A 23,774-nucleotide genomic window follows, 5' to 3' on the forward strand; every position below is an offset into this window, starting at 1 on the left:
TAATTTTTATATGGCAAAAGCTAACGGACGCCCCGGGGGTGCTAGATAAAAAAAATATACTGTTCTATTTAATTACTCATATTTATATAAAATAATATAATAATGTATAATTCCAATGCAATGCATTTAAATGCTTTGCATTTGAATTTAATGTTTTCCCCTTTCCTTTTGAAAAACATTAAATGCTTTGCATTGAAATTATATATTATTCTATTATTTTGTATAAATATGAGTAAGTAAGTACAATAATATATTTCTTATCTAGCACCCCGGGGCGTTCGTTAGCAAAATCGTTTTTATATTTCATTATGAAAGAGAGGAAGTATTGTGTAGTCATTTTAAATTAAATTATTAATAAAAGAAGAATATAAATATCGGGGCATATCCCGAGCCCCAAACATTAGTTAAATGAAGTATAAAAGAACAATTTCGGTTCCCACTCCACTTGACGCTTCTTCACTCTCGTTCAGCATTCCACCATTTTTGGTGAGGATAACTCATTTTTTTCCGGGTAAAATTCTATCAAATGGCCGTTGCTTCACTCTTGCTGGTGCAAATCTTTTCGTTTCCAAACCCAAAATTCCAACATTCAACATTCATAAAAACAAGAACAAAATGGTTTCCCAACAAATTTTCCAACTCCTCTTCAATTGCCCACGAAAGGGTTCGATTCTCTTTCATCACCTGTTGTTCTTCATCTTCTCCATCACCGCCCGAGAAGGAGCCTCAAACGGCTGAGTCTTGCGTCAACTTGGGTCTCTCTCTCTTTTCCCGAGGACGGGTATGTTCACTAGCTGGTCTATAAAAAAACCGTCTTATCTTACTATTTGAGCAGGGTTATTTAAAGACGTAAACCAAAATGTGACCCCTTATTTGCCTTTTATATCAAAGATTATGCTTTTTTTTTGTTTACCTTTTGTGTTTTATGAAGTGGAGTGTTGAACCTTGATGATTCTTTGCTGCAATTATGGAATATTGTAAAGTGGGGAAGCTTTTTGCATTAGTAAATGAGTACTAGAATTGTGTCTTCGATTGTGCAAATTCTTAGGAGATCAGGGGCATCAAGAACTATGTGTTCCCAAATACTCCCTCCGTTTACAAATAATTGTTATACTCCACCTTGGGAAAAAATAGTTTTCAAAAATGTATGAGAGAGGTACAACAAAAACATATTTTTGGGAAGGTGGATTAATAATGGATAAAGTTTTGGAGGAGGGAGAAAAATAATGAGGTAGAAAAGTTTTTTTGGGTGGATTAATAATGGGTGGTGGGACATATAAGGTTGAAAAGTGCATAAAGTTGGTGTGACATGTTAACATATAAAGATAAAGTGAAAGTGTAACGAGCAAATAGATTTGGTATAAAAAAGAAAGCGTAACAATTATTTGTAAGCGGAGGTAGTACATTTTTTTTTTTCGCATTTGTCACATATTTTGTCAAATGAGCAATACATAAAATGTGCAAATATAAAAGTGCAAACAATGTGAGAGGCAACATTTAGTTCTAGTATGGAGGCTTTGTTTGATTGCATTCTTGTTTATTAGTGGTCTCTGTTAAGTTGGATGGTCTAGTAGAAGCTTATAGATAGGCTTTGTGGTGGAGAAGAAATCTGAAGAATAAGTTTATTTGATTGCTTGAAAGTAAGACACAATTGGGAGGAAAAGGCTTTTCAACAATTTTCATGATTGATATTTGACAAAACTATACATGATGTATAATTCCCATCTATCTATCTAATCTAATTGTTTTCTCATTATCTTTGTTATCCAAAATTTGCCAATACCAGTGTCGTGACACTGACTTTGACACGAAATCCTAGATGCTCAAACCCTAGAGTTCGAATGCGAAGTAAGAAGAGGAGAAGAGGAGAAGAGGAGAAGAAAAGAAGAGGAGAAGAGAAGAAGAGGAGAAGAGGAGAACGCTTGAATAACGCCCCCTTAATGACTCTTGAAAAGTGGGGACGAATGTGCTGGAAAAACGTCCCATTGACGACTCTTGAAAAGTGGGGACGGATGTGCTGGAAAAACGTCCCCATGACGACTATTGAAAAGTGGGGACGTCGGGTTCAATAGGTGACGGCTAAGGAGTTGGTGGGGACATATTAGGAACGTATTTAGAAGCTTTTTGACGTCTCCTTCTCTATTTTTTTTCTCTTATAGATCTAGCGTTTAAGTCGTCATTGACATATGAGTAGCTTAATGGTGGCTTCGTGGTGTTGTAAGAAGCTTCCAATGGCTTCATGGTGGCTGTGATATGATTTCTTGATGCAAGGATCACAAGTTAGGTCTTTAGGGTTGTAGTTTATCTTTTCTTGAACAAACTTGGATGGATTTAATGGTGGAAGCCGAATCCTTTGGTGAATAAACAACAAAGTTGGATGCATAACAAAAGGAAGGATCGGAAAACTCTAACAAATTCAAGTTAAAGATCAACTAGGTTTTTGTGGATTCACTCCTAAAACAATTTGGATTCACTCAGAATAATTCACAATAGAATTAATCAAACTCAGATTCATCACATACTATTATTGATTAGGCGTGCACTATATATAGGATGAGTGCCCTCCAAGCTAGCACATAATCGAAATTTTTTAATCAAAATAAAAGGAAAGTTCCCTTCTAGTATCTAGCACAACTTAAGGAAGCATTTGACTAAGGAAAGCTTTGCAAAACTTTCCATAAATCTTGCACAAAACCGCACGCCTAAGCTTCCTTATTACAACTCATGACAACTCATCTATGTGGAGCTTAAGTAAATGAAATACAAGCTGCAATTTTCGGACCTTAGCTAAATTAAACGACATTAATTAACTAGCAATAACAATAAAAGTCATATTTTTGGTTACATATAAACCTTCACTTTAAGAGTAAAGTAAAACCATGCAACATCCTAAGAAAGCAAATAAAGATACTTGATATGATTTCTTGATGTAAGGATCACAAGTTTAGGCTCTTTAGGGTTGTAGTTTAGCTTTTCTTGAACAAACTTGGTTGGATTTAAAAATCTGTTCTTTTGGACTGAATTAATAAAAATTTAATTCACTTGAGCTTACACAAATTCATTTTATTTCAGTTCAGTTAGTTTCCTTTCACAGTTTTCATTTATTTCAGTTCAAACAAATTCAGTTAGACAAATTCAGTTCGGTTTGGTTCAGTTTAGTTGAGTTCAGTCCAAAAATAACTGAGCCTTAATGGTGGAAGTCGAATACTTTGGTGAATAAACAACAAAGGTAGACCAAACTTGGAAGGATATGAAGAACTCTAACTAATTCAAGTTAAAGATCAACTAGGTTTTTGTGGATTCACTCCTAAAACAATTTGGATCTACTCCAGAAACAATAATTCACAATAGAATTAATCAAAACATATTCATTACTCACTATTATTGATTAGCCGTGCACTATATATTGGATGAGCAAACAAACCTTGCTCTCCAAGGTAGCACATGACCGAAATTTTTGTGCAAAATTAAAGGAAAGTTCCCTTTTAGAATCTAGGACAACATAAGGAAACATTTGATTAGGAAAGCTTTGCAAAACCTTCACTTTAAGAGTAAGTAAAACCATGCAACATCCTAAGAAAGCAAATAAAGATAGTTCTATGCATGTATCATACTTGATATGATTTTCTTGATGCAAGGATCACAAGTTTAGGCTCTTTATGGTTGTAGTTTAACTTGTTTGAACAAACTTGGGTGGATTTAATGGTGGAAGTCGAATACTTTGGTGAATAAGCAACAACGGTGGACGAAGCGAGGAAAGATATAGATAACTCTAACTAATCCAAGTTGAAGATCAACTAAGTCTTTGTGGATTCACTCCTAAAACAATATGGATTTACTCCGGAAACAATAACTCACAATAGAATTAATCAAACTTAGATTCATCACACACTATTACTGATTAGGCGTGCTTAGATATAACATGAGCAAACAAACCTTGCCCTCGAAGCTAGCACATGACCAAAATTATTAAGCACAATAAAAGGAAATTTCCCTTCTAGAATCAAGCACAACTTAAGGAATAATTTGATTATTAAGGATTTGCAAAACTTTCCATAAATCTTACACAAAACCGCATGCCTAAGCCTTCCTTATTACAACTCATGACAATTTATCTACTTGGAGCTCAAGTAAATGAAATATAAGCTGCAATTTTCGGACCTTAGCTAAATTAAACGATATTACTTAACTAACTTAACTTACAATAATAATAAAAGACATATTTTTGGTTACATGTAAAACTTTCACTTTAAGAGTAAAGTAAAACCATGCAACATCATTAGAAAGCAAATAAAGATAGTTCCATGCATGTATCATAATTGATATGATTTCTTCATGTAAGGATCACAAGTTTAGGCTCTTGAGGGTTGTAGTTTAGCTTTTCTCGAACAAACTTGGGTGGCTCTAATGGTGGAAGTCGAATACTTTGGTGAATAAACAACAAAGGTGTACGAAACAAGGAAGGATATGAAGAACTCTAACTAATTCAAGTTAAAGATCAACTAGGTTTTTGTGGATTCACCCCTAAAACAATTGGGATTTCCTCCAAAAATAATGATACACAATAGATTTAATCAAACTCAAATTCATCACAGACTATTGTTGATTAGGCGTGCACTATATGTAGAATGAGCAAACAAACCTTGCTCTCCAAGGTAACACATGACCGAAATTCTTAAGCAAAATAAAAGGTAGGTTCCCTTTTAGTATCTAGCACAACTTAAAGAAACATCTGATTTAGGAAAGCTTTGCAAAACTTTCTATAAATCTTACACAAAACCGCATAAGCCTTCCTTATTACAACTCATCTATTTGGAGCTTAGGTAAATGAAATACAAGCTGCAATTTTGGGACCTTAGCTAAATTAAACCACATTAATCAACTAACTTAACTAACAATAACAATAAAGGACATATTTTTGGTTACATGTAAAACCTTCACATTAGGAGTAAGTTAGACCATGCAACATCCTAATAAAGCAAATAAAGATAGTTCCATGCCTGTAGCATACTTGATATGATTTCTTGATGCAAGGATCACAAGTTTAGGCTCTTTAGGGTTGTAGTTCAGCTTTTCTTGAACAAACTTGGCTGGATTTAATGGTGGAGGTTAAATATTTTGGTGAATAAACAACAAAGGTGGAAGAAACAAGGAAGGATATGGAGAACTCTAACTAATCCAAGTTAAAGATCAACTAGGTCTTTGTTGATTCACTCCTAAAACATTTTGATTCACTCCTATAACATTTTGGATTCTGTTATAGATCAACAAAGCAGCAGGGCGGTCCAAGTATACACAAGAAGGAAAAGGAAGGAAAACCTTTTCAGCAATTGAAAGTCAGCTTTCCTTATTTATCATTGCACAATGTTCCAAGCCAAGGTCATAGAGAAAAGGAGAGACAAGATTAGCACTTTCACTAAATTAGCAAGTTATATATATATATATATATATATATATATATATATATATAGAGGCAAGATCACATGAGAATGCTCCTTACATGAGAAATGAGAATGAATCTCAACCACACGATTGGTTCAGAATTACAACACTTATTCATTAAAGTTATATCCCTCTAAAAAATTTTGAATTCAATTTTTTTTTGTTTTTTTTGAATTTTGAAAATTCAAATATTTTGTTTTTGGAGTTACATCACTTTTTCATTAGAGTTACATCACTTATTCATAAGAGTTATAGCGTGTAAAGTTCATTCTCATTTCTCATATAAGTATGCATTCTCATATGAACTCACTTCTATATATATATATATATATATAGTTGTACTTTTTGTTTAGTTGTTGGAATAACTTAGAATAGCTTTTGGAAGTCTTTTAGTCTAAGCTTTGTAAGGGGGAAGGGTATTCAGAAATATTGAGAGATTATTTTGGAGAGTTATGACCTTAAGTCATATTGAGAGATTGATGGCCTAAAGCCATTATTTATCCTTGTAAGCTTTTGCTCATTAATTCAATCACAAAACCCCGCAGCTATTTATTACTCTTCAATCATTCCTTACATTTATTACAATCGGTCCATATTAAATACTCGAATCTCATAAGTTAGACCCAATTCGGCCACGGTCTATCACAGATTCACTCCGGAAACAATAATTCACAATAGAATTAATCAAACTCAGATTCGTCATACACTATTATTGATTAGGTGTGCATTATATATAGGATGAGCAAAAAAACCTTGCCCTCCAAGTTCGCACATGACCGACATCTTTAGCAAAATAAAAGGAAAGTTCCGTCCTATTATCTAGGTATGAAGCACGGGTACTTCCCCGGAGTGCCGTTTCTCGTACCGGGGACGGGGACGGTACGGGTACGGGACGGAAACGCCGGAAAAACGTCCCCGTGACGACTCTTGAGTGGTGGGGACGTCGGGTTCAGTAGGGGACGGCTAGGGTGGTTGATGGGGACGTTTTGGGGACGGATCTCGAAGCTTTAAGACGTACCCTCTGCCATGGCCGGATTTTTTTTGAAGCTTTTGGCCGGAAAGTCGTTTTTCAATAATCAGTAGCCATGTGTTTGACAGTTTGAGTTCAAAAGAGGAGAGAGATGAGAGAGGAGAGAGTTCAAAAGAGGAGAGAGATGAGAAAGGAGAGAGAGGAGAAAAATAAATCACGTGATATCATTATTAAAAAAAAGACTTTTTGGCTGCCAAGTGCCAACTATATTTTACCTTCTCTTTTTTCTTTTTTTTTTTTACCGGTTCTTCTTTTCTTTTGGAATAAATAATAAATTGCTCTCCTTTGGAAGTTGGCACGTGGTATAATGAATTGCCCCTATCTTTTTTGACCGGTTCTTCTTTTCATATTTTTTTTTGTTTATACCAGCTTTTATTATCAACTACAAGGAAAAGATAAATTTTAAAAAGAATAGAGTAATATTTTTCTAGTCTGTCTAGGTATACTTTGACAATTTGACTCATTAAAAATAAACTATTTTTTTCTAGATTTATTTTTTATTTTATTTTTTGCCGAATCCATGCCGTACCCGTTTTTTGAAAATTTGATTTTGCCGTTTTCCGTCCCCGTACCCGTATCCGTATCCGTCCCCGTATCCGTGCTACCTAGTTATCTAGGACAACTTGAGGAAATATTTGATTTAGGAAAATTTTGCAAAACTTTGCATAAATCTTACACAAAACCACACGCCTAAGCCTTCCTTATTACAACTCATGACAACTCATCTACTTGGAGCCTAAATAAATGAAATACAAGCTGTAATTTTAGGACCTTCGCTAAATTAAATGACATTATTAACTAACTTAACTAACAATAACAATAAAAGACATATTTTTGGTTACATGTAAAACCTTTACTTTACAGAGAATATAAAATTTAAATTAGTTGATTTATTATCAAATTTTATATTATACATTATTAATTTCTCATACCCGTACCTGTGTCCAAATTTCAGATAGAGTACTGTGTCCTGATTTTTTGAAAGTGTCGTACCGGACTCTCGGATCCGTAACCATATCTGACACGAGTGCAGGTAACATAGCTCGTTGTACATGATTGATATTTGACAAAGCTATACATTCCTAATATTATTAGTGTATGACACGAGTCCCAAGTCTATTTCTTTCTTTGATGGGTAGACTCAGTTATATTTTTATTGAGAGAACAAGGGAGGATAAGCTCATTGTATAAAAGAAAACAAAAGTTTCGGTAAGCAGTGAGCAGTTATTTGGTGGCAGTTTAATGTGCCTGTTAGTTAAGAATTTAAAGCACCGAAGCAGTTGGTAATTTGAATCCTAAAACATCAAGAAAAAGTACTCTGAATCAAAGCTTAAAAACTCAGCAAATCAATGAGGAAGATTTTGTAGAATACCATTCTCCATACATGTCATAGATATCTAAGACAATTTAAGATACTTCCTTTTTCAACTTGGTTTTGCTTTTTTTGTAGAAGTAAGATATTTTTCCTGAAACTCTACGAGTTCCTGAAATAATATGATATATCATCTGCTTATTCTTGGATCCCAAAGCAATCCTCTGATGGCGATCCTTTATTTTACTTTTTTTTCCCTTTTCTTTGTTGCGGTTTTCAGTGGGGGCTGTTTCCACTAGCAATAATTGATTCTCAGACCAAATATGTTGACTTGAAGCATTCTGCATCTGAACTTGTCCATTTACACTTTGCAGGTTAGAGAAGCCCTAGTACAGTTTGATACAGCACTTAGCTCAAATCCTAATACCATGGAGGCTCAAGCAGCACTCTACAATAAAGCATGTTGTCATGCTTATAGGTTTGTTGCTCTTCTTAATGGTCCAGATCTTATAAGAGTGAATTGCCTGTTGGATAGTTTCTGAAAGCAGTCTCTCTGGGGAATTTAAGGTTACAGAATAATGAGATATAAGAGAATGGTAATTGACTATTATGTCCTTATGATTTAGTATATAATGTTTGATCATAAGAAGAGTAAAGAAGATAAAAGATGGAAAACATTGCATTAGGTTATACACGGGATTTATAAAGTAATGACATTCTGAAACGTAAAAATACAAATTTATGTCTTGCATTCTTGTAAACTGAGTACCTTATATAATATCTAAGCTGACTTACCTTGTGCTAAACAAACTCTTTGTGCTAGTTTGGAAAAGTTCAAGTCTTGAACAAAATTTGTATGATAGGCCTACATTATTTTAATTCCCCATATGATATATTTCTTTTTTCAGGTTTATTCTATGAATATCTTGGTGCTTTATAAATGACAATACAGCATCATACGTATGTGCTAAATTAGAAGTTCAGGGTTCTAACTAGTTAGGAAGTGTTTTCATACAAAATATAAACTATGTGGAGTTGAGTGAGATGGAGCTATATTATTTCCATTAGAGTTAATATGTTTTTACTTATTTAAAAAAAAAAATAAGTGTTCAATTAAGAAATTCCTTATTTTCAATTATGTCTTAAGTCATAACATATGCCATGATACATTTGTGTACTTCATTAAGTGTGTAGGGGATAAGTGTCTGAGCGAAGGTGGTATGAAAATTTGTGTTGTTTGCTTGGATAGATTCCATTTCTCATTTCGTAATATGTCACATTGTCCAATTCTTCGACTACCATTGAATAATAATCATTCCCTCAATTTCTGTGAAAGGGCTCTTACCCATGGAAAGCCAAGGGAGACTGAGTATACACAGCTTTATGTCTGGTGCCCCATGCACAGAGTTTAGCAAACCAATTTAGATCAATTCCCTTATCATTGAAGCCAACGATTTGTGTCTGATTTGGTTCCGTTGTATATGGTCATGAAAATGCTTACTGTCTAATTTATTTTCTACATATTTTATACAGCTTTTTTTTTTTTTTTGTAATAGTCTATTAGTATCCAGTTTTTATGTGTTCTGACTTCTGATCTCTGAAATATGTGGTGGAAGTTGGAACTACAATCATTCATAAATCTCTAATGCTAGTATCGTGAAGTTTCTTCGGATTGGTCACATGAGATATTTTAGGCTATCCGCTACACTGTGTAGGCATGATCGACTATAAATGGAAAATAAAATAACATCAAAGGATATTCCAGATTGAAATTCGTCTTAACTAGCTTGTAGTGGAGAGATTTTTCTAAAGGCTAGAAGCAATGAAGTGTGTTTCTATGTGCTAAGTTGTATAGGAAATAAAAAATATTCTTCCCTACACATGGATTTGAAAGAAGTTAACAACATACAAGAAAATGAGATAACAAGAGAACCAAAAGATTTGAACCTCAGAAGAGGCCCAGGCCACAAGGCTGAAGGCTTAATGCGGAGAGGCTTATGTGATGTGGCAACTTTTCCTTTGTTGGCAAGGCTCAATGCTTAGAAGCTCAAGGCTCAACACTCTACTCGAAGTGGCAACTATTCTTTTGTTGGCAAAAATGTCGCAACATAGTTGTCATACTTCTCTTAGGAAATGGTGAACAAGTTTGAGCTTATGTTTCCTTTTTATCTTCCAAGGAAACTCAAAAGCTTTGTTCGGTTTGTTACGACGGCTTTTGATGTTTATCTAATCTTCACAATTTTTTGTGAACAATCTTGTGATTCTAATAGAGCATTCACATTGACTACACAATAGTATTCGTATCCTTGTTATGATGGGAACAATGACGAGCTCTTATTATTGTCATGTCAATAAAATAAGCTTAAGCGAGATCATTTTGATATGGTGCGATAGACAGCTAACACCACTCTTCAGATTCATAAAGGTTAACATTGGGAGACTTGTTGTGAGTCCATGCTAAATCATTTCATTGGGTGGGTCGGTATGGGTCGATAACATGTCGGGTCATTACTAGGCCCTTTTGCTGTGGCCAGCGGGTCAATAAGGGGTCGAGCCATCCGTATTTTGTCCCTGTGGGTCAATAGGGGGGGGGGTAGACGAGTAAGGATATATGGAATAGCAGAGAGAGAGAAATGAACACAAATACTTTTGCCATATCTTTTTTTCTATTGTTAATCTTTGGCCTATGTATTCTGGCCCTTTGGGTCAATAATGATCTTGTCACTTTACCCTTCACCCAACCCTTAATCCCATTTGGCTACCTTTTCCATTAACAAGTCTACTCCAAGTGATCCCAAGCTAAGTTTCCGAAAATGAAATGTAGGCATGCCATTTGAGGGAGAAACTGGAATACCCTGGGAGATAACTTACCACAAGAACAATTACATCGAATGAACACGAATGCATCATATATCTAAGCCAAAATTTTTCTTATTCGTAGAAGTACCGTCATATAAAAAGATGGGTTAGATTGGATTTTCCAAAACTCCATATCCGATCTCCACCTCAATACAGACTCAGATTCATATTCAGGTTATATTAATCGAATTCGGATCGGATTATCTTTCCTCGTATCAGATCTAGTTTGGGCTATGCTATCTCGTAAGATCACAAAAACTAGAGTTTTAGGAAACAACTATATTGTATATACTTGAAATTTTTATGATGCAAACTAATTACTCCCTCTGTCCCATAATATAGTGCCTACTTCATTTTTGGTGGGTCAAACTTTAAAATCTTTGGCAGAATATTCTCATTTGTATATATAAAAAAATATATTCATGTGGGATCTTGTTAGATTCGTCTCAATGTGTAGTTTCATAATATCAACTTTTTATATTTTTATTAATATGGAATTGAAGATATTAAAGGTCAAAGTTACGTCTTGGAGACCGATTGCCTGATTATGTGGCAGTTTCATTGGATATTGGGAAAGTTTATAGGGTCTAACATAAGATCCATCTCTTTTTGGATTCAAATGGAATTTGTAAGTTTCGTGTAAGTTTCCTGGATCAGATATTTTTTCTTCGGATCAAGTTGTAGTAGGATTGGGTTCGAACTCAATGACATCCCTAGTACATAGTGAACCAAATATTGTTGGAAATTAGTAATGATGTGGCAACAACTTGCCACATCATTATGTAGTTAATTCTGAGTTTGTTACATCTTCTCATTTACTTGTGTATAAATACCTAACTACCTCCTCCCTAGAATGCAAAACTTCTATGTCTCTTTATCTCTATTTTTCTTTCTCAATGTTAGGTCATTGAAATTGACATGGTATCAGAGTGAGTTCACAAATCATACTACTTTTTTTGGTCAATTCTCTGAAAATTCCGCCATTTACGTGATTAGTTGAAGCTTGTCTGAAGATTTTGGAGTTCGTATTATTCGAGTGTTGCTGAAATAATAGATTCAGGTGTGATCTAACCAAATCCTTTTTCGAAACTTCTATGGTTAAGTTTATGTGATGGAAACTTCGCTGATTAGGTTAATTCCTCAATTGTTCATTCAATTTCCTCAATTCTCTGAGATTCTTGAACTGCTGCCATTGCATGATCTGTGCTCAATTTTTTCGTTGAAATTCAATGCTGAAATTCTTCTTAATCTAGACCTGCAAACCTGATCCAAACCCGACACGATGTTAGCGGGTTTGGGTCAAGGTTTTCAACCCATTTAAGTAATCGGGTTGACCAATACTGTCCTTTATTAAACGGGTTTGGTTAGGGTTGTACTCCCTCCGTTTCATTTTAATCTACACACTTTGACATTTTACACTATTCACAAATTTCACTTTGACCATCATTTGTGATTTATACGCGGATAAAAATATAGTCATGTGGGATCTTGTTAGATTCATCATAACATGTATTTTATTGATATGTAATTTTTATAATTTTTACAAATGCAAAACTAAAGATATATGTCCTCAAAGTTTTGCATTGGCATGCGTGAAAAGTGTAAGTGTGTAGATTAAAATGAAACGGAGGGAGTAACATTTAACCCGAATTCAACTGGCCCACCCATTTAACTACTATTTTACTCACAATATTATTAGTTGGGCTTGAAATAATTTGAATATTTTTCATAAATATATAATATTTACTCTTTGGTTGTTCGATTTGGTTTATTTATGTAAGATATTAGTATATAAGACGTGGGTTAAGAAATATATGATGTATATTTGTTTAGTTTATGTATATTTACACGCTTGATAAACGGGTTGAGTGACCCGTTTAATAAACGGATCAGGTTAGGGTTGAGTGTTGACTCGTTTAATAAGCAAGTCGGGTTAGGGTTGAGGGTGTCCGACTACTTATGGAACCGACACAAACTTGACACGACACGGCCCGTTTACCAGCTCTACTTGCATCTTTTCGTTTGCAATTTGAATCACATCAAGCATTTGCTTTCTTTTTCTGAAAAATCATTCAAATTCTGTGGCAATTTCTGTTCCTTCTTTCATCTAATTCAATTCTTCATCTTCCTTAGATATTGCTCGAAAACTCTCTTACTTTGCCTTTGAACCAAAATCCAAGTATATTCCGTCCTTCAGATGCAAACTCAAGTCAATTAGTATCCTTCAAATTTGATGGTGAATGTTATACTAGCTGGAAAAGAACAATGCTATTAACATTATCACCTAAGAACAAACTAGGCTTTGGTGATGGCACTTTTAAAAAACCTAATGATGAAAACTCTGTTGAATTTAAGGCTTAGTCTAGGTGTAATGACTTAGTTTGTTCTTGGATATTGTTTAACCTGGATGAAAACATTGCTGGAAGTGTTATACTAGTTGGAAAAGAGCAATGCTATTGACATCAGGCTTTGGTGATGGCACTTTTAAACAACCTACAGATGAAAGCTCTGTTGAATTTAAGGCTTGGTCTAGGTGTAATGACTTAGTTTGTTCGTGGATATTGTTTAGCCTGGATGAAAACATTTACGTTTAGTAGGTCTGCTAGAGATATCTGGTTGTATCTTGAGGAAGATATGGTTATACTTCGTGGCACATATCTATGATCTTGAATAAAAACTTGCTGATATCAATCAACAAACTCGGTTAGTTTTTGAATTCTTCACTGTATTTAAGTCTATTTGGGATGCTATTGATGAAGCACATCCATTGCCTTACTGCATTTGTAATAATTGTTCATGTAACCTAACCAAAAGGCTCTATGAGAGACACCAAGAGAAAATGGTGATAGAGTTTATGATGAAACTGTTTGAGCAATATGCAACTATTAGAGGCAATATGCTGATGATGAAGGTTCCTACTAAAGTCACTAAAGCCTATAGAATGTTTGCTCAAGAAGAAAAATACAAAGAAATCTCCGTCACACTGAACCTCTGGCTTTTATAGCAGACAAAAGGAGATACACTGAATCTTCGACGTTTTGATAGTTTGGGAATTACATGAGTCAGAACAACTACAAAAAGCCAAATCAATTCAGGAATTCAGGAGGCAGGAGAAGTAAAACATGAAAAACCTGGATCTAAGTAGTACTGTACCTATTGTGAGATTCCTGGTCACAACATTGATAGATGCTTTAAAGTTAATGGCTATCCCCAAAATGTCAAGGGGGTTTAAAGACAAGAAGGTGGCAGCCTTCTCCTCCGTTGAGGAAGGCTGTTGACATGGAGACTGATGAAGAAAGTGGACCACCACTTTCCATGGAGTAATACAACCAATTGATGAGCATGTTGAACTCTGAGAAGACTCACAAGAATACTCATGAGCCAACTATCCCTGAAATATTTCTTTGACTATAAATTTCTTCATGCATCTGAAAATTTCATTACCATTCCTGATGGCAGCAAAGTTCGTGTCAAACACATTGGTACAGTGAGACTAAATGATAATATTTTGCTTCACAATGTCTTACATGTTCCTAAATTTAATTTTAATTTGATTTATGTGTACAAATTGTGCAAAGATATGCATTCTGATTTCTCAGTTGCATTTCACTCATGATAAGTGTTCTGTCTGCTGAAAGAGAAATTGATTCCTCTTGGTAAGCTGAATGTTAGGTTATACAAGCTGTGGCACCTTAGATTAGGCTATTTGCCTTTTAGCCAGTTGAGATTGATTCATCCTTCATTTGATGTCAATCTTGCTTGAAAGACACCATTTGTTAGGTTTTTCCTAAAGTAAGCAAACCATACTAGCTTTTTCTAGTAGCACAATAAAAGTACTAATCCTTTTTAATTGGTTCACATTGTGTTTGGGGTCTTCACTATGCAAATTCTCCTAGTGGTTCTAATCAATTCTTCTCTATAGTTGATTTTAGTAGGTACACTTAGATTCATGTCTTGAAAAACAAAGTTGATACTGTATTAGTTATGAAATTTCTTGCAAATGGTGCAAACTCAATTTCATGTTGGTGAATTATGTGGAGAGATGAAGAAATTGTATCTTTAACTAGGCATTATGAGTCAAACAAGCTGCAGTGACACTCTCCAACAAAATGGGGTTGTAGAGAGGAAGCATAAGCATCTTCTAGAGACACCTAGAGCTCTCTATATCCAGTCTAGAGTGCCGGATAACTTTTGGGGGTATTGTGTTATGTGTGCTGCATACCTCATAAACAGAATGACTTTGGAACTTCTCAGATATGTCACACTGTATTTCAGATTATTTGTAGGCAGCTTCTTTGGAACTGAGAACCTTTGGGTGTTTATGCTGTGTCTCAGCCACAAAGATCAAAAGATCCAAGTTACATGAGAGATTCAAACCGTGTGTTTTTCTTGGGTACTCAGATAGTCAAGAAGGGTATAAAATCCTAGATATTGACACCAATAAGTTTGCTGTCACTAGGATTGTCCATTTCTATGAAAGACACTTCCTATATCACCAGTTTCACAAACTTACTTCACCTTCTTCTAGTTACACTATGCTATATATTTTCCTTCTGTTCTTCTCCTTTGTTTCATGATACTCCAGATTTCTCTTCTGCATCAACCATCTTCCCTTCTCATGACACATCATCATCAAATTTGTCCACTTTCCTACACCCTCTACTTTTCCTACTATCTCGCTGCTAGAGAATATGGCTCCTTTTCTAATTCTGGCATTTCTCCTCCTTCTCTGGATTGAAGCTATGTCTGATGGGTTATAGGGTCTTGAAACAAATAAAACATGGGATTTGGCTCCTCTCCCACATGGTAAGAAGTCCATTGGTCCCAAAAGGGGTATACAAAGTTAAGCTCAAAGCTAATGCTGAATTAGAAAGCTGCAAAGCCAGGTTAGTGGCTAAAAGTTTTAATCAGAAGTATAGGATTGACTATGAAGAAACATTCAACTAGTACTTAAAATGAGTACAGTAAGAAGCTTGATTGTAGTTGCAGCTATTAGACAGTGGCCATTATTTCAACTAGATGTGGATAATGCTTTTTTGCATGTTGATTTGAAAGAGGTGTATACGAAGGTTCGAGAGGAAATGTCAAATCCTCAAAATCTTGTTTGCAGGCTTAGAAAATCTCTTTATGGCCTCAAGCAAGCGTCTAGACAGTGGCATGAAAAATTGGCCCATTCTTTTGCATGGACAAGGGTTCATTAAATCTCACAATGATCATAGCTTGTTCATTAAGAAGCATGGTGATGATATTTGCATAGCTGCAATTTACGTTGATGATATAGTTGTCACTGACACCAGTGTTGGTGAAAGAGAAGCTTGAAAGGCTCTTTTGCATCATGAAAGGATCTTGGAATATTAAATTAGTTTCTTGGCATTGAGGTGGTTTATAGTCCAGATGGGATACTTCTCGGTCAAAACAAATTTACCAAAGAACTTCTCTCTGATTCTATCTTTGATTTGGCAAAGAAAGCTTCTTCTACTCTTCCTTTGAATGTTAAACTCCAAATGCTGGTGATTTGCTCCGAGAGCCGAAAAGCACAAATCATATGTGGGCAAATTAAATTTCCTTACAACTACCGGGCGTGATTTGGCTTATGCAGTTCAATGCCTTAGTTGATTTATGGAGACACACAAGACTTCACATCAAGACGCTCTTCACCACACCTTGAGATATGTCTCTCACGCAGCAGCCCAAGGCATTTTGCTAGGAGCTTCTGATCAGCTTTATTTACAAGCATTTTCAGATTCTGATTGGGAAGGAAGTCTATCACAGGGTATATTTTGTTGCTTTGTGTTTCACCTATCACTTGGAAGTCAAAGAAACAAAGTGCAGTCTCCAAGTCATCCTCTGAAGCCGAGTATAGAACCATGGCTGTAGGAGCTTCAGAGGCCACTTGGACTGTTAGATTGCTAGAAGAGCTAGGGGTTCAACATTTGAGACCTGGGGTGCTTCACTGTGACAATCTGCTCTACATATTGCACGTAATCCAGTCTTCCATGAGAGGACACAACATATAGAGATAGATTGCCACTACACTAGGGAAAAAGTGCTTGAAGGGCTTATTCAGCTGAGATACCTCCCTACAGAATAGAAGCTGCCTGATGATTTTACCAAGGTTCTCTCTTCTCATCAGTTCAACGTTTTGCTTCACAAGTTGGAAATGTGTGCTCATCACCTCCCAACTTGAGGGGGTATTGGAGATTAGTAATGATGTGGCAACAGCTTGCCACATCATCATGTATTTAGTTATGAGTTTGTTACAGCTTCTAACTAACTTGTGTATAAAAGCCTACCTCCTTCCTAGCTTAGTAATAAATCATTTTGATCAATGCAAAACTTTTCTGTCTCTTTCTCTGAAACTAAATGTTAGGTTAGAGAAATTCACAAACACACCTCAGGTTCCATGGGGAATTTTTATTTCCTTTCAATAAAGCAGATGGGAAATTAATGCTAGTCACTAAGTATCATTTTGGAATTAACTCTATACCTCAGGTACTTGGTGAATTTTAAAACTGTAATGGTATTTCATGAAATTTTGTGGACCTGAGGGGCATCTGCTCCCTATAATTAAAGGCTTTTGCTTTTAGTTTGGTTTCTAGATGTAGCATGGCAATACTATATCTTCCTCAAAATGTGTAATTGCTTTGTATCAGAAGCTTTGAAAAGTGTTAACCTGTTGGGCACAAGGAAGAAGGGCTAGGGTCATATTAAACTCTGATTGGCAATACAATTTGTCCCCCTAACATTTGGGCATGGTGCTCTTCACTTTTGCGTACCTATAGATTTTGTCTAAGTAGCTTCTTGCTTACTCTGCCAATTGAGATTTAGTGCTCTAAGAATCTTCTACATATCTTTTTGTTTGATCTGTTCAACTGATCTTTCAGTTTCCTATTTCTTGAGGCAGGGGGGAGGGAAAGCAAGCTTCTGAGTGTTTGCGTACTGCTCTCAAAGAATATAACCTCAAATTTGGCACCATCCTCAATGATCCAGACTTAGCCTCCTTCAGAGTTTTACCAGAATTCAAGGAATTACAAGAAGAGGTTTAAGTGATTGACGTTGTTGACTGACTTTTCATAGATACTGCTTCTATGGGCTTAAAATATATTACCTTTTTTTTATCTTCTCTGCGTAACCCAATATTCTTTCACGTTGCATTTCTTGGTGTTCTCAAATTATTATTTTAGCTTTGCTGTCTTAAATGCAGGCAAGGCTTGGGGGTGAGGATGTAGGTTACAGTTTCAGGAGAGACCTCAAGCTCATTAGTGAAGTCCAAGCCCCATTTCGTGGAATTCGGAGATTTTTTTATGTGGCTTTTGCAACAGCAGCAGGAATCTCCACTTTCTTCACGATACCTCTATTATTTCGTGCAATACAAGGAGGCGAAGGTGCTCCTGATCTGTTAGGGACCGCTGGAAATGCTGCTGTAAATATTGGAGGTAGACATGGCATCAAACACACACACACACACACACACACACACACACACACACACACACACACACACACACACACACACACACACACACACACACACACATATTTGTAAAATTCTTTATTCTGCACTTGTTAACATCAAGCACTAGGCTTACATACTGCAATTTAGCCATGCTCATTAACACATTTCTTGAAAGTAATCAAGTTATAGAATCAGCAATTTGCAGGCATTGTTGTTCTGGTGGCACTCTTTATTTGGGATAATAGGAAAGAGGAAGAGCAGCTTGCACAAATATCTCGAGATGAAACTCTGTCAAGGTTACCTTTACGTCTTTCTACGAATAGAATTCTTGAACTGGTCCAGCTACGGGACACTGCTAGACCGGTTAGTGTCTATTATCTTTGTGATTTATATTTCCTCTATTCAAGGAAAAATGTTGTCAATATTTGCAGTAAGCCATGTAGAAGTAACTGTTCATCAACAATTATATACCTTGTCCTAAGTGCCCGTATTTGTTCCATTTCCTTTTTTCTCAACCCATCTCTGTTCTCATTCCAGTATACGCGAATTAGAGATAGTTCTGATGGTATATGGACCATATAAGATCTTACTCTAAACCCGAACTGACAATCCTTTAGGAAATTTTGTATAGATGTCCTGATGAATTATATTTGTTGTAGTGCTAGCCTTGTTCGTTGCCAATCATTAACTTTTACATAATGTGATAATCCATATGGTGTGGACTAGGGTTTTTCAATGACATTGCCTGCATTTTTGTTCTTTTGAGAATTATTCTTCTAACTGTTGTCAGGATAAGGATCCTACTTTGGATCAGAAAGGGGTGACAAGATCGAATTAGTATAATCAGATCGTAGATCCCACAAATACTTGTAAAAGGGGTGATACAAAACAATAATAAGGCTTAGTACATGTGTTTTGGGTAAAATTGATGTTTAAACTAGTAATTTTGAAATGCTTTACGAGTTTTAAGACAGCACAAACCCAAATAATAATTTAGAATACTGTATAATTAAAAATCTAGTAGGAACAGATAGGATTGTACGATCCCATCTGCTCCTACAATGATCCTACCACAATTTTGGGCCGAAATTTATGATCGTATAGTTTATATGTAGGATTGGTGGGATTGTACGATCCTACCGATCCTGTACGATCCTACCGATCCTGTACGATTCTACCCAATCCTACTACGATCCTATCGTAATTACAATTTTGATAACAATCTGGATAGTTTGGTAAAATTTGAATCGTACGATCCTACAATCTGGATCACGATTCTAATAACAATGATTCTTCTGTTCCATTTTTATTCTTGTTGATAGTTTCATGATATTGAAGTCTCTCTCTCTTCTAGTTTCTTCCTTTACTGAGACTTAACTTCAATATTAGGTTATTTTGGCTGGCAAAAGGGAGAGTGTTTCTTTGGCAATGAAGAAAGCTGAGAGGTTCAGGACTGAGCTTCTTAAAAGAGGTCTTCTTTTAGTTCCTGTCATTTGGGGTGAGGGTGAGGCAACTCCAGTTGAAAAGAAGGGCTTTGGGTTTCCTGTGAAGGCTGCTGCCTCTCTTCCCTCTATTGGGGTAAGATTTTCTTTTTATATCAATTCTACATACTCTGCAAGTGAGGGATAATGTTGTTGCTGGTAACATTACGATTCTGTTTGTTAATATATAACTGTGATGTTCATATTATGTATTTTTGTTGGTAACTCTTTGAATCATAAAACCTTGTGCATTTGTTTGAAATGTTCAGTGAAACCCAACCAACCTGCTAAAGCTTGTTTGATGTGTTAATTTTAGGATGACTTTGAGAAACGAGCTCAATCTATTACTACAAAAACAAAGCTGCAAGCTGAGATACGATTCAAGGCTGAGGCTGTGTCGCCAGCAGAATGGGAAAGGTGACTCTTCAATTTACCTCAATCTATTACTACTTGTTATAAATTAGGAACATAAGAAAATAATAATGGAGGCATATGCCACATTGCGGGATTTAGGTAGACTTTGTTTCGTATCTATTCCTTGGATAACTGCTGTTTTGCACTACTATCGGTAGAGTCAATAATGTGTTGAAAATTGAAAACTAGGTTACTTGGACTCTTCAATTTATCTCAAGTGTCTGATTCTTGGCACTCCAACATGCGTATGAACTCGTTACATTTCATTTTCGACCAAAATCATGAAATAACTGAGTTTGACATTTGAATATGTGACACCAACACCTAAGTCCTATAACATACGTTTATCCCCTCCCCCTCCCCCCCCCCCCCCCCCCCCCAAAAAAAAAATTAGTTTCTGCATGATTCGTCTAGAACTATCACCACATTATGGGACCGTTGAACTTATTTTCGAGGTTTATGGTATATAGGGGGTATATATAAGTGTTATAAGACAGATATCTATCGTTCACGTGTTAAAGTTTATAATAAATGCAATTTACACTATAGGTTAATCGACGCTTCAAGTTTGTTACACTTTATTGAAAATTTATGGTTTTAGAGAAGCTTGCAAATGAATCTTTAGTGCATATGTGCCTCTACTACATGTATGTTGCTCATGTATCAGCTACGTGTATGCTCACTTTAAGCAAGTCCAACATAACTGCATAGTCTTCTCTGTTCTTTTTCGTCTTCTGTCTATCGTTTAAGCTAGTCCAACATAACTGCATAGTACACGTAAAGCAGTTTAAGTAAACTAAGAGCAGAGAATGACAGATACCCAGAAATTATATTTCCTTTGTATTGTCTACTTGGAGAGTCCTAGCCTCTCGGGAGCCTAGGAGTTGTAATTTTTGGGATTACCCTGATTTCAATATATACAATTTACCTAATACCCTATTTCTCTTGTTTGCACTCTATACTTGCATTATTTGCTTGTTTGAATACTTGAATATGCATAATTTATGAACCAAAAAAAGTGTGATTTTCCCCACAGTTTGTAAGAATTTTGCATATTCTTTTATTGCTTTGTCTTGAATGACATATCTGGAGATTTAGGCTCCATATACCTTCTTCAGATCCTAGTGAAAATTACTTTTTGGTCTATCCTCTTCCCCTCTTGATGCCTCTTACAAAAAGAAGCGACTTTTCTTACTTTTTTAACCTCTTCAAATTATTTTAATTCTATTCTGTGAGTAAATCTTCATATACAAGTATGTGCCAAACCGGCATGTGCAGAATCCTAAAGGACAGAGAGAGTAGTATCTATTGGATACCTGTAATTGTTAATCTGAGAGAGTACATGAGCTTCGTTTTTCTATACTGCAGGACTTTGGAGCTATGCTTGTCGGTTTTTCTCTCTCTTTCTTTCCCTCTCTTTCGTCTTCTAAAGCAGTCAGATCAAGTTGTTTCATGCTTCTTAATCTTCATTATACTTATGTGGAAGTGATCTATGACAGTTTTCTTTGTAAAGAACTAATCTGCTTGTGGTCTTTCGTCACTGTCACAAGATGCAATTTCATTTTATGCACTGACCATGTCTGCTTATTGCCACTCTCACACTTCTTAATCTTCATTATACTTATGTTGAAGTGATCTATGACAGTTTTCTTTGTAAAGAACTAATCTGTTTGTGGTCTCTCGTCACTGTCACAAGATGCAATTTCATTCAATGCACTGACCATGTCTGCTTATCTCCACTCTCACCAACCCCTTGAAATTCAAAAGAATAGCAGAAAAGAAAAGAAGAATTGGGAAACTCACGCAGTAAGAAATTGAATTTTAATTTTGTCTCTAGTCTGCTTATCTTATTCCTATTTTAAGATGGATAAAGGACCAGCAAAAATCAGAAGGCGTTACTCCTGGGGAGGACGTATACATAATACTTCGCCTAGATGGTCGTATTCGCAGGTCAGGCAAGGTTAGTATTCCTGATGCTATTTTAATGAACTTTTTCTTATGCATATACTCCCTTCATTTCTTTTTAATTTATTCTTTTTTTACCTTGGTACTATTCTCATATTTCACCTTGACCATCTTTCGTAATTTATACACCCAAGGATAAGATAGTCATGTCAGATCTTGTTAGATTTGTCTCAACATGGATTTCAAAATATCAACTTTTTAAATACTTATTCATAATTACAGATATTAATGACGAAGTTACTGCTTTGGCAAGCGTGAAAGTCAAACCGTGTAGATTGTTAAGAAAACTGAAAGAATCATTGAAGCAAAGGGCATAAAATAATTTAAAGTCTTTTTGATCCATTTAAGGAGAGATAATTTGGGGGAACTATTCTGGAGGAGGGTGTGTGTGTGTGTGTGTGTGGGGGGGGTATTTAATTATTTGTTATTCCCCCCATTTTCCAGTAAGCTGGCAACACTGAAATTCTAAACAAAATAGGGGAATATTTGTTGGACAAAATTTTGTCAAATATATCATCTATGCTTTTGATAAAAAAAAAGAAGTAATGTTCTACATGCAATCTAGGTATAAGAAGTTCAGTGATATTTTTGGAAACAATTAAATATGCAGAATGTATAATTGATTTACCATTTTAACCTTGTTTGTTCATGTGTAGTTTCTTAGGTGGTGTCTGGTGTCATTAGCCTTGAGCCATTCCTTCAGGATTAGGATCTCTAAGCATGATTTGCAAGTGATATCTTGGCTCAAAGTTAGTTATGTGAAGAGTGCAAATGTCAAAACATTGCAATATTAAAAGAACGGAAGAAGTATCATCTATGCTACACTATCTTCAGTTACATGTTATCTTATGTAATCAATATATATATAATCCTCTTAAATATTCCTTTGTATATTCTATAATATCTTGTATAATGTATGCTTCTAGTCTTTGTACATAGCTATAAATAGCCTCTGTCAATATCATGGTGAATATTTGCGTACTTTGTAATACTAACACTTTCCAAACATATGTGGTTCTAGGGGATGCCTGACTGGCAGGAAATAATAAAGGAGCTTCCCCCTCTGGAGAATTTGTTGAGCCAGCTAGAAAAATGAGGTTCTTGTCTACATACAACTGGGAACTTTATTGAGACCACTCTAATTTTAATTCAGGTATTCTCTTTTAGATGGCATCAACACTAAGATCAATCACCGGGTGCTTCTTGGATGATGTAATCGGCCAGCCGGGTGCAAGCCAAGATTTATAATATGAGAATGATTTGGTCTCTCGAGTCTCATCATCTAGCATTACAATGTACAAGAAAAGGATATAATAGGTTTTCATTTACTTTTTTTTTTGTTGTGTTTCTTAATTTTATATTTTCTAAGAATTAAAATATTCAGGACGCTGCTCCTAAGGGAGTAGGGTGTGCTTTAGTTTCCGATTTGATGTGTGTTTTGTTGAAATAGACAATGTTTGGAAAGCCATTCCACTGGCTCCGGGATGCTCTGGCTACTGATTCTTCTGTAAGGAAATACTATATCTATCAAATGCAATGTTTGATTTTGAATGTGCAAGGTAAATTGTATTTGTGACTAGATAGGCAAAAGCAAACGATGACCTCAGGAAAAGGGTTTTGTTAAATGTCGTCCTATTTTTTCCTACTAATGCATGTATATATACTTATTGTGTATATATACTCATATACATTTTCTCACTCTCTCCCACTCTCCCACTCTCTCTCACTCTCATACATCCTCACTCTCTTTCGCTCTCCCACTTTTATACTTCCTCACACTATCTCATCATCCAAGGACTTCTCCGACACCTTTTC

General features: G+C 35.6%; 1 protein-coding gene across 8 annotated transcripts; it reads left to right on the forward strand.

Moving 5' to 3' along the window:
• Window positions 1-415: 415 nt before the first annotated feature.
• LOC104899067 (protein LOW PSII ACCUMULATION 1, chloroplastic) lies at window positions 416-23,523 on the forward strand. Of its 8 annotated transcripts, none has more exons than XR_007276374.2 (11): window positions 416-781; window positions 8,159-8,262; window positions 17,548-17,683; window positions 17,848-18,079; window positions 18,305-18,462; window positions 19,489-19,677; window positions 19,897-19,997; window positions 21,858-21,954; window positions 22,616-22,809; window positions 22,981-23,056; window positions 23,127-23,523. XR_007276374.2 is itself a non-coding variant. In XM_048648369.2 (10 exons), the coding sequence occupies exons 1-9, from the start codon at window positions 527-529 to the stop codon at window positions 23,053-23,055; spliced, it is 1,347 nt and encodes a 448-aa protein (XP_048504326.1). In that variant the 5' UTR covers window positions 416-526; the 3' UTR covers window position 23,056; window positions 23,127-23,523. The 8 variants fall into 8 exon arrangements, 2 of the variants coding, with proteins under 2 accessions (XP_048504326.1, XP_048504328.1); XR_007276378.2 differs by adding an exon at window positions 7,428-7,505 and having other exon boundaries at window positions 643-781; window positions 22,981-23,523; XR_007276373.2 differs by having other exon boundaries at window positions 22,981-23,523.
• Window positions 23,524-23,774: the final 251 nt, after the last annotated feature.

This window comes from Beta vulgaris, chromosome 7 (assembly GCF_026745355.1).
Source record: "Beta vulgaris subsp. vulgaris cultivar EL10 chromosome 7, EL10.2, whole genome shotgun sequence".
Taxonomy (NCBI): domain Eukaryota; kingdom Viridiplantae; phylum Streptophyta; class Magnoliopsida; order Caryophyllales; family Amaranthaceae; genus Beta; species Beta vulgaris.